This window comes from Anser brachyrhynchus, assembly GCF_964034855.1.
Source record: "Anser brachyrhynchus genome assembly, contig: SCAFFOLD_563, whole genome shotgun sequence".
In the NCBI taxonomy this organism is placed as follows: Eukaryota; Metazoa; Chordata; class Aves; order Anseriformes; family Anatidae; genus Anser; species Anser brachyrhynchus.
Window position 1 is genome coordinate 23201 of NW_027663723.1, and position 11255 is coordinate 34455.

The 11255-nt window shown below is 67.2% G+C and overlaps 1 protein-coding gene and 1 long non-coding RNA gene across 7 annotated transcripts; one reads left to right on the plus strand and one right to left on the minus strand.

Moving 5' to 3' along the window:
* The first annotated feature begins 29 nt into the window (after window positions 1-29).
* Window positions 30-3949, plus strand: LOC308186921 (protein YIF1B-A-like). The gene is given in 10 exon segments (XM_080609072.1): window positions 30-389; window positions 471-728; window positions 818-907; window positions 909-923; window positions 2211-2249; window positions 2251-2290; window positions 2397-2454; window positions 3219-3374; window positions 3454-3547; window positions 3655-3949. Coding segments are annotated over 10 exon segments (1251 nt in total). The 5' UTR covers window positions 30-44; the 3' UTR covers window positions 3811-3949.
* A 2192-nt stretch (window positions 3950-6141) lies between these two features.
* Window positions 6142-11243, minus strand: LOC308186924. Of its 6 annotated transcripts, XR_013944382.1 has the most exons (8): window positions 11207-11243; window positions 10838-11143; window positions 9943-9978; window positions 9406-9836; window positions 9241-9282; window positions 8070-8778; window positions 7248-7310; window positions 6142-6288 (listed from the first exon to the last, which is right to left on the minus strand). It is a non-coding gene; the product is annotated as an uncharacterized lncRNA (long non-coding RNA). The 6 variants fall into 6 exon arrangements; XR_013944383.1 differs by having other exon boundaries at window positions 8070-9282; XR_013944384.1 differs by having other exon boundaries at window positions 9241-9836.
* Between the last annotated feature and the right edge of the window lie 12 nt (window positions 11244-11255).

The following is an 11255-nucleotide window of genomic DNA, read 5'->3' on the forward strand; positions in this document are numbered from 1 at the left end:
CTTTGGTGACGTCATGGCCTTGGTGACGTCATGGCTTTGGTGACATGGTGGCCCTGGGGACAAGACGGCCGCCACGGCCGGGCCTACGGCCACGACACCCTGGGGACAGCCCCGGGGCCACAGTGGCCGTGACGTCACTGTGCCACCGCCGTGACGTCACCGCCGCCACGTCACCGCCGCCCGGCACCCAGCGTGGGGGGGGCAGCGCGCAGCGTCGGCAAGGCGGTCACGTGCCCCGCGCGCCGTCCCCATGGCAACCACAACTTCCGGCCAGCTGCCGGGCCCGCCACGCCGCTCCGCCAACAGCTTCCTCCCGCGCTCCTCACGTGACCCCCCCCCCGCCGGAAGCGGAAGCGCCATGGAGCCCCCGGGAGCGGCGGCGGGGCTCGGTGGGTACCGCGCGGACCGGCCCCGGGCCCCGCCGCCCCCCCCTCCCCCCCCCCCGGGCCCTGACCTCGCCTCTCCCGCAGCCCCCAAGCGCCGCGGCCCGGGCCCGGCCCCTCCGCGGATGGCGGAGCCGCGGCCTCTCTTCGACGACACCAGCGGCGGCGCCCCCCCGGGCCGGGCCTACGGGGCCCCCCCGGCGGCCCCCCCCCCCCTCGTCGTCGTCCGCCGCCGCCCGCCTGCCGCCCCCCGCCGCCGCCTTCCTGGCCGAGCCCGTGTCCAGCCTGGCCGCCGCCTACGGCAGCAGCTTGGCCAGCCAGGGCCGGGACATCGTGGACCGGAACGTGAGCGCCGGGGGGGGTACCGGGGGGGGGGGGGGGGGCTGGGGCCGGGACCCGGGGGTCTCAGCGTCGCTCCTCCCCGCCCCCCCCAGCTCGACCGGTTCGTGCCCGTGGGGCGCCTCAAGTACTACTTCGCCGTGGACACGGTGTACGTGGGGAGGAAGCTGGGGCTGCTCGTCTTCCCCCTTCGGGCACCAGGTGGGCACCGGCACCGGGGCTGGGCGCAGTCCCGGGGCTGCTCCCGGTGCCGTTCCCGTCCCCACTCCTGCTGTTCCCAGGGCCGTGCCTGGTCCCGGTCCCGGTTCCAGTCCCGGTCCTATCCCCATTCCCGTTCCTGGTCCCAGTCCCGGCTCCAGTCCCAATCCTGTTCCCAGGCTCGGTCCTATTCCCGTTTCTGTTCCTGGTCCCAGTCCCGATCCCATTCCCAGTCCTATCCCCATTCCTGGTCCCGCTCCCGTTGCCATTGCAGCTCCCTTTCCCCCTCCTGCTGCTCTTCCCAGTCCCGGTGCCATTCCCAATCCCATTTCCAGTCCCAATCCTAATCCCAGTGCTTTTCCAGTCCCAATCCCAGTGCTATTCCTGATCTCAGTCCCAATCTCATCCCCATTCCTGGTCCTGTTCCCAGTCCCGGTTCCAGTCCCGTTTCCAGGCCCGATCCCATTCCCAGTCCTAGTCCTGTTCCCATCCCCACTCCAATTCCCATTCCCGTTCCCACTCCTCTTCCCCCTCCTGCTGCTGTTCCCAGTCCCGATCCCGGTCCTGGTCCCATTCCTGGCACCGTTCCCATTCCCCTTCCCACTGCTGCTGTTCCCATTCCCAGTGCCAATTCAGATCCCGGTCCCATTTCCAGTCCCGACCCCATTCCCGCTCCTGCTGCCATTCACAGACCTGTTCCCGTTCCTGGTGCCGCTCCTGTTCCCAGTCCTGATTCCAGTCCCATTTCCAGTCCCAGTCCTGTTCCCGTTCCCAGTGCCACTCCTGTTCCCGATCCCATTCCCGGTGCTGTTCCTATTCCCATTCCTGCTCCCCATCCCATTCCCGGTGTCACTCCTGGTGCCAGTCCCATTCCCACTGTGTTCCTGTTCCCATTCCTGATCCCGTTCCCGGTGCCCTTCCTGTCCCAGTTCCTGTTCCCATTCCCGGTGCGTTCCCATTCCTGTTCCCGTGCCCAATGCCGATCCCATTCCCGGTGCCTCTCCCAGTGCCAATCCCATTCCCAGCGTGATCCTGTTCCCGTTCCCATTCCCGGTGCTGTTCCTGATCCTGCCCGCAGTGCCGATCCCATTCCCAGTTCCCGTTCCTGTTCCCATTCGCGATCCCGTTCCCGGTGCCAGTCCCGTTCCCAGTCCCATTCCCAGTGCCGTTCCCGTCCCAGTTCCCGTTCCTGCTCCTGTTTCTGTTCCCAGTCCCACTCCCAGTACCGTTCCCGTCCCAGTTCCCATTCCCGTTCCCGATCCCGATCCCAGTCCCACTGCCGCCCCGCAGGACTGGCAGGTTCGCTACCAGCAGGACGCGCCGGTTGCCCCCCCGCTTCGACGTCAACGCCCCCGACCTCTACATCCCGGGTACGGCCCCGACCCCAAACCCCGACCCCAATACCCCGACCCCAATACCCCGACCCCGCCCCCTGACCCCAAACCCTGACCCTAAACCCGCCCCCTGTCCCCGCAGCCATGGCCTTCATCACCTACCTGCTGGTGGCCGGGCTGGCGCTGGGCACCCAGAACAGGTCGGGGGGGGGCCCCGGGATATGGGGGGGGGGGCGTGGGGGGGCCAAAATCCCCACAGGGGTCCCTGAGCCTTTTTGGGGGGGCCCCGTGCCCCCTTGTTGTCCCCGGGGGGGGGGTCCCTGTCTCCAAAGGGGGGGTCCCTGTCCCCATAGGGAGCCCCCACAACAGGTTGGGGGGGGGGGGGCAAGTCCCAAGAGTCCCCATAGGGGTCCCCGTGCCCCGGGGGGGGGTCGCTGTCCCCAAAGGGGGTCCCAGTCCCCATAGGGAGCCCCCAAACCCTTGGGGGGGGGTGGCCCAGGCAAGGTCCCTGGGAGTCTGAGGGAGGTGGGCTTGGGGGGGGGTTCCCCAAAAGGTCCAAATTTTTTGGGGGGAGGGGGAGGGTCCCCGTGCACTGGGGGATCCCCAAGTTTATGGGGGGGGGGGGAGCGGTGGGGGGGGTCCCTGGGCCCTGAGGGGGGGTCCCTGGGGTGCCGGGGGGGGTGTCCCTGAGCCATTAGGGGGAGGTCATGGGCCTTGAGGGGGGGGCATGGGCCCTGCGGGTGTCCATGGGCTCCGGGGGGGGGGGGGGGTCCCTAAACCTCGAGGGGGGGGCTCCCCAACACCCACCCCCCCCTCCACGTCCCGCAGCGATCCCCATTCGCCGACAGCCCCCCCGGCTTCCCCCAAACCCCCCCGAAACCCCCCAGGAGGGGCTTCCCCAAACCCTACGGCGTTGCGGGGGGGGTGGGGGGTGGGGTCCCCAAAAAGCCCCCCCCCCCCCCAGGTTCTCCCCCGACAGCCTGGGGCTGCAGGCGAGCTCGGCGCTGGCCTGGCTGCTGCTGGAGGTGCTGGCGGTGCTGCTCAGCCTCTACCTGGTGGCGCTGCCCGCCGACCTCACCACCATCGACCTGGTGGCCTTTGCCGGCTACAAATATGTGGGGTGAGCTGCCGGGGGGGGGGCCGCTTTTTAATTTTTTAGGAGCCGGGGGGGCACCCTTTTAACCCCGTTCTCCCCGCAGGATGATCCTCGGGCTCCTCTCCGGCCTCCTCTTCGGCGCCACCGGCTACTACGTGGCGCTGAGCTGGTGCTGCCTCAGCATCTTCGTCTTCATGGTGAGCCCGGGGCGGGGGGACGCCTTCAAATTCCGCCCCCCCTCCCCCCCCCACACACGCCCCACGATCCTAAAGCCGGGGGGGGGGGCGGCTTTTGCACCCCGCAGATCCGCACGCTGCGCCTCAAGCTGCTGTCGGAGGCGGCGGCCGAGGGGGTGCCGGTGCGCGGCGCCAAGAACCAGCTGCGCATGTACCTCACCGTGGCCGTGGCCGCCGCACAGCCCCTCCTCATGTACTGGCTCACCTTCCACCTCCTCCGCTAGCGGGGAGCCCCCCCGGACCCCCCCCCCTGGCCGGGACCCCTTCCCGCTCCCCAGTTTGTTTTTGCCGGGACCCCCAGTCGCGATTCCCGGTCGGGGGCTTCCCCACCCGGCCCTTGGGTTTCAATAAAGGATGCCCGAAGGGGGGGGAGATGGTCTGTGGTTTGTTACGGGGGGGCGGGGGGGGCAAAATGGGGGTGCTGGGGGGTGATATTGGGGTCTGGGGGGGTAAATGGGGGTGCTGGGGGGGTGATATTGCGGTGCTGGGGGGCAATATTGGGGTCACGGGGGGTAAATGGGGTCCTGGGGGGGGCGATATTGGGGTGCTGGGGGGCAATATTGGGGTCTGGGGGGGTGATATTGGGGTCTGGGGGGGTAAATGGGGTGCTGGGGGGGTGATATTGAGGTGCTGGGGGGCAATATTGGGGTCGCGGGGGGTAAATTGGGTGCTGGGAGGCGATATTGGGGTGCTGGGGGGCGATATTGGGGTCATGGGGGGTAAATGGGGTCCTGGGGGGGCGATATTGAGGTGCTGGGGGGGCAATATTGGGGTCGCGGGGGGGTAAATTGGGTGCTGGGAGGCGATATTAGGGTGCTGGGGGGCAATATTGGGGTGCTGGGGGGCAATATTGGGGTCTGGGGGGGGTAAATGGGGTGCTGGGAGGGCGATATTGAGGTGCTGGGGGGCTAAATGGGGTCCTGGGGGGGCAATATTGGGGTCTGGGGGGGTGATATTGGGGTCTGGGGGGGTAAACTGGGGTCCGGGGGGGGCGATATTGGGGTGCTGGGGGGGGTAAATGGGGTGCTGGGGGGCAGTGTTGGGGTGCTGGGGAGGGTAAATGGAGTCCTGGGGGGGGTAAATGGCTGCTGGGGGGGGGGCGATATTGGGGATCGGGGGGGGGGGGGATAATGGGGTCGTGAGGTGGATAACGGGGTGCTGGAGGAAGGGCATAATGGGGTCCTGGGGGACAATGTCAGGGTCCGGGGGGGGGCATTTTGGGGACCCAGGGGGGGATATTGGGGTCCCAGCACCATGGGGTCCTGGGGGAGGGGGGTAAATGGGGCGCTGGGGGGGGGGGGGGTTTGGGGTCTTGGGGGGCTGGAACAGGGTCCTGAACAGGGGCCGGGGGGGCCACAGGGGATCTTGGTGACACTTGGGGACACGGGGTGGCACCTGGGTGGCACTTCGGGGACACGGGGTGGGATGTTGGTGGCACTTTGGGGACACGGGGTGGGATGTTGGTGGCTCCTTGGGGACACAGGTCGGGACACGGTGGCACCTTGGGGACATGGGGTGGGATGTTGGTGGCACCTTGGGGACACAGGTCGGGACACGGTGGCACCTTGGGGACACGGGGTGGGACACGGTGGCTCCTTGGGGACACAGGTCGGGACATGGTGGCACCTTGGGGACACAGGTCGGGACACGGTGGCTCCTTGGGGACACAGGTCGGGACATGGTGGCACCTTGGGGACACAGGTCGGGACACGGTGGCACCTTGGGGACACGGGGTGGGACACGGTGGCTCCTTGGGGACATGGGGTGGGATGTTGGTGGCACCTTGGGGACACGGGGTGGGACACGGTGGCTCCTTGGGGACATGGGGTGGGATGTTGGTGGCACCTTGGGGACACGGGGTGGGACACGGTGGCTCCTTGGGGACATGGGGTGGGATGTTGGTGGCACCTTGGGGACACAGGTCGGGACGTTGGTGGCACCTTGGGGGACACAGGTCGGGACATGGTGGCACCTTGGGGACACGGGGTGGGACACGGTGGCACCTTGGGGACACAGGTTGGGACACGGTGGCACCTTGGGGACACGGGGTGGTGTTGGTGGCACCTTGGGGACACAGGTCGGGACATGGTGGCACCCTGGGGACACGGGGGTGGGACACGGTGGCACCTTGGGGACAGAGGTCGGGACATGGTGGCACCTTGGGGACACGGGGTGGGGACACGGTGGCTCCTTGGGGACACAGGTCGGGACATGGTGGCACCTTGGGGACACAGGTCGGGACACGGTGGCACCTTGGGGACACGGGGTGGGATGTTGGTGGCACCCTGGGGACACAGGGTGGGACACGGTGGCACCTTGGGGGACACAGGGTGGGATGTTGGTGGCACCCTGGGGACACAGCGCTGGGGCGCGGTGGCACCCTGGGGACATGGGACATGCTGCTGGCACCTCGGGGACAAGGGGCACGCCGGTGTCACCCCCACCCCCGCCGGTGTCACCCGCGGCCCCACGGACTCTGCTCCCAGGCACCGCCTGCATCAGCGCTTTATTGGGGGGGGGGGGTGGGGTGGAGGTGGCCCCCCCGGGCCCCCCCCCCCGGCGTGTCACCGCCGTGTCACCGCCGTGTCACCGCCGTGTCACCGCCATGGCCCCGCGGTGTCCCCTCAGTGTCCCTTCTTCTCCTTCTTCTCCTTGTGCTTCTTGTGCGCCTTGTCCTTGTGCTTGTGCTCGGGGCCGTGGTGCTGGGGGGGGGGGGGGGACAGGGACATTGGGGGGGGGGTTGGGGACATCGGGGGGGGGATTGGGGACATGGGGGGGGTTGGGGACATGGGGGGGACGGGGACATTGAGGGGGGTTTGGGGGACATGGGTGGGGACGGGGACATCGGGGGGGGATTGGGGACATTGGGGGGGGACGGGGAAATTGGGGAGGGGACGGGGACATTGGGGGGGGTTTGGGGGACATTGGGGGGGTTTGGGGACATGGGGGGGGGACGGGGACATCGGGGGGGGATTGGGGACATTGGGGGGGGACGGGGGAAATTGGGAGGGGACGGGGACATTGGGGGGGGTTTGGGGACATTGGGGGGGTTTGGGGACATGGGGGGGGGTTGGGGACATTGGGGGGGGTTGGGGACATGGGGGGGGACGGGGACATCGGGGGGGGTTGGGGACATCGGGGGGGGATGGGGAAATTGGGAGGGAGGACGGGGACATTGGGGGGGGTTTGGGGACATTGGGGGGGGGTTTGGGGACATGGGGGGGGATGGGGACATTGGGGGGGGGTTTGGGGACATGGGGGGGGGATGGGGACATCGGGGGGGACGACACAGTGACACTGGGGAGGGGGGTTTGGGGACACCAGGAGGGGTTTGGGGACAACGGGGGGGGGGGGGTTGGGGACAGTAAGGGGGCGTTGGGGACAATGGGGGTGTTGGGGGACACGGGGGGGGATTTTGGGACATTGGGGGGGGGGTTGGGGACAACGGGAGGGAATTGGGGACAATGGGGGGGGTTATGGGGACAGTAAGGGGGGGGGGGGTTGGGGACAGTAAAGGGGGGGTATGGGGACACCAGGAGGGGTTTGGGGACACTGGGGGGGGGGGGGGGGATTTGGGGACAATGGGGGGGGATTTGGGGACATCGGGGGGGGTTTGGGGACAATGGGGGGGGGATTTGGGGACACAGGGGCCCCCCCTCACCTTGCCCTCGTCGCTGGAGCTGGAGGAGTCGGAGGAGGAGGAGGAGGAGGAGCGGTGCCCGTCCTGGGGGGGGGGGGCAGGGGGGGTGACCCCAAATCCCGACCCCATGGGGGGGGGGTGGGGGGGGTCCTCCAGGGCCTCATGGGACACCCCAAAAAGGGGGGGGTGGGGTTGTGGGGGGGGGGTCCTGAGGTTGTAGGGTGCTGGAGGGGGGGTCTTGGGGGGGGGTCTCATGATTATGGGGTTCTGGGGGGGGGGTCTTGGGGTTTTTTTGGGGGGGGGGACCGTGGTTTTCGGGTGCTGGGGGAGGGTCTTGGGGTTATGGGTGGGGAGGGGGGGTTCTGAGGTTGTAGGGTTACGGGGGGGGGGGGGGCTTGGGGGTTTTGGGGGGCAGAAACCGTAGTTGTGGGGTTCTGGCGGGGGGGTCCTTGGGGTTGTGGGGGGGGGAACTCGGGTTGTGGGGTGCTGGGGGGGTCTTGGGGGTCTGGGGGGGGTCTTAGGGTTGTAGGGTGCTGGGGGGGGTCTTGGGGTTCTGGGGGGGGTCTTAGGGTTGTAGGGTGCTGGGGGGGGTCTTGGGGTTCTGGGGGGGGTCTTAGGGTTGTAGGGTGCTGGGGGGGGTCTTGGGGTTCTGGGGGGGGGTCTTAGGGTTGTAGGGTGCTGGAGGGGGGGTGTCCCATGCTTGTAGGGTGCTGGGGGGGGGTCTTGGGGCTCCATTGGGGGTGTCCCACAACCGTGGGGTGCCGCTGTTACAGGGTATTGGGGGGGGGGGGGTCCCAAGGGGTTGGGGTGGGGGGGGTCCAGGGCGCCCACCCCCCCCCTTACCTTGTGCTTCTTGCCGGGGTGCCCCGGGTGCTTCTTGGCCCCGTCCATGGCTCCGGTGCCGGTGCCGCCGCCCGCCGTCCGCGCCCGGCATTTATGGGGCCGCTGGGACTTGCCCTTGGGTGGGGGCCACCCTTGGGTGCCCCCCCCCCCCCGCCCCCGCCCCCACCCCAGGGAGCGTCCGGATCCAGTCCCGCTGGCGCCAGGGCTGGGTGGTGCCACTGAGCCCCCCCCCCCCCCCCATAGCACCCAAGGGTGCCCTATAGGGTGCGGAGGGGGGGCACCCACCCAGTGCTGCCCCCCCCCCCCCCCCCAAAAGGACCCCCCCCCCCCCCCCCCCCGCCAAAAAAAAAGGAGCCTGAGGAGGAAGGGGGGGGGTGTTCGTAGATCCCTTTATTCCAAAAATTCCCTTAAAAGTGTAAAAAAAAAAAAATAAAATCGTCCCAAAACCGTGAATTTTTTCATTAAAAAGCCCAGCTGGTGGGGGGGGTGGGGGAGCACCCTTGGGTGCTCAGAGCCCCACCCCAAAGCACCCTGCAAACACCACCCCCCCCCCGCGGGAAATGATCAAAAATAAAGCCCTGGGGGGGGGGGAGGGGGACCCCATTTTGGGGAGAAAAAGCCCTATTTGGGGAGGGGAGGGGGGAGGCCTCGTTTTGGGGTGAAAAACCCCGTTTGGGGAAGGGGAAGCCTCATTTTGGTGGAAAAAAGCCTCATTTTGGGGAAAAATGCCTTATTCTATTGGTAAAAAGCCTTGTTTGGGGGAAAAAACCCTCATTTTTGGGGAAAAAGCCTTGTTTTGGGGTAAAAAGCCTCATTTTTTTGGGGGGGAAAAAAGCCTCATTTTGGGGAAAAAAGCCTCTTTTTGGGGGAAAAATGCCTCATTTTTGGGGGGAAGAATGCCTCATTCTATTGGTAAAAAGCCTTGTTTGGGGTAAAAAGCCTCATTTTTGGGGAAAAAGCCTTGTTTGGGGTAAAAAGCCTCATTTTTTGGGGGGGGGGGGGCCTCATTTTGGGGAAAAAAGCCTCATTTTGGGGAAAAAGCCTCATTTTTTTTTGGGAAAAAATGCCTTATTCTATTGGTAAAAAGCCTTGTTTGGGGAAAAAGCCTCATTTTTGGGGAAAAATCCTTGTTTTGGGGTAAAAAGCCTCATTTTTTGGGGGGGAAAAAAGCCTCATTTTGGGGAAAAAGCCTCATTTTTTGGGGGAAAAATGCCTTATTCTATTGGTAAAAAGCCTTGTTTGGGGTAAAAAGCCTCATTTTTGGGGAAAAAGCCTTGTTTTGGGGTAAAAAGCCTCATTTTTTTGGGGGGGGGAAGCCTCATTTTGGGGGAAAAACGCCTCATACTTTTGGTAAAAAGCCTTGTTTGGGGGAAAAAAAGTCTTATTTTGGGGGAAAAAGTCTCTTTTTTGGGGAAAACGACTTTTTGGGGGGGGAAGTATTCTTTTTTTTTGGGGGGAAGGCCTTTTTTGGGGGGGGGAAGGGCTCTTTTTTGGGGGAAAAGGCTCCTTTTTTTGGGGGAAAGCAGCCTCGTTTTGGGGGGGAAAATCCTCATTTTTTGGGGAAAAAAGCCTCCTTTTTCGGGGGGGGGAACCTCCTTTTCGGGGCAATCACATGGGCCCCACGGCCCCCACCAGCGCCTCCTTGTCGGGGGCGGGGGGGGCCGCATCCTGCCCCGGGGGGGGCGCATCCTGCGCAGCGGCGGCGGGCGAGGGCGGCAGCGACCCCCCCGAGGAGCAGCAGCAGCGGCAGCAGCAGCAGGGCCAGGGCTGGGGGGGGGAGGGGGGGGGACAGCGGTGACCCCACGGGTCCCCCCCGAGATGGGGGGGGGACACACGGGGACATTTTTTTTTTGGGGGGGGGGGGGGCACTCACCTACGGTGGGCTGCAGGGGGGGCTCGGCGCCGGGGGCTGGGTTTTTTTTGGGGGGGGGGGGAAGGGGGTGGCTTCAATCCTGGCCCCGTTGTGGACCCCCCCCAGTCGCCGAGCCCCCCCCCAGTGTCCCCCAAACCCCCCTCCCAACGCCCCCAAAAGCCCCCCAAGACCCCCCCAGCCCCCCCAAACTCCCCCCAGCTCCCCCCTACTCCCCCCCCAACCCCCCCCAAAGATCCCCCCAAGACCCCCCCAGCCCCCAGCCCCCCCCAACCCCCCCCCAAAGCCCCCCCAACCCACCCCCCCATGCCCCCAACCCCCCCCAAAGACCCCCCCCAGACCCTCCCCAGCCCCCAGCTCCCCCAAACCTGCCCCCAATGTCCCCAAACTCCCCCCAACACCCCCCCAGCCCCCCCCAACCCCCCCGAAACCCCCCTAACCCCGTGTCCCCAAAGACCCCCCCAAGACCCCCCCAGCCCCCAGCTCTCCCAAACCCGCCCCCAATGTCCCCAAACTCCCCCCAACACCCCCCCAGCTCCCCCAACCCCCCCCGAAGCCCCCCTAACCCACCCCCCCGTGTCCCCAAAGACCCCCCCCAAGACCCCCCCAGCCCCCAGCTCCCCCAACCCCCCCCCCAATGTCCCCAAACCCCCCCAACACCCCCCAGCTCCCCCCAACCCCCCCCGAAGCCCCCTAACCCACCCCCCCATGTCCCCAAAGACCCCCCCAAGACCCCCCCAGCCCCCAGCTCCCCCAACCCCCCCCAATGTCCCCAAAACGCCCCACAACACCCCCCCCAGCTCCCCCAACTTCCCCCAAGAGCCCCCCCAAGCCCCCCGAAGCCCCCCCAACCCCCTCCCAAAGCCGTCCCCGAGCCCCCCCGGCCCCCCCCCGGTACCGGGGCGGTGGCAGCTCCGCAGGCAGTCCTGGCGCCGGGCGTAGTTGTTGGCGTTGCCCCCCGCAGCCCCCGTAGGTGAAGGGGCGGCAGCCGCCCCCCCCCGGGCTGTGGAACCAGCGCTGGAAGGAGGCGCGGCACGGGCCGGGGGCCGGGGGGGCCGCACAGCGAGCTGGGGACACGGGGACAGCTCAGGGACACGCGGGGACACCCGTGGGGACACGGCGGGGGGGTCTTGGGGACATCCTGGGGACAGCTTTGGGGACATGCGGGGGCACCCCGGGGACACCCCGGGGACCTTGGGGACACCTTGGGGACACCCCAGGACGTGTGGGGGACACCTTGGGGACATGTGGGGGCACCCCGGGACACCCCAGGGACCTTGGGGACACCCCAGGACATGTGGGGGGCACCCTGGGGA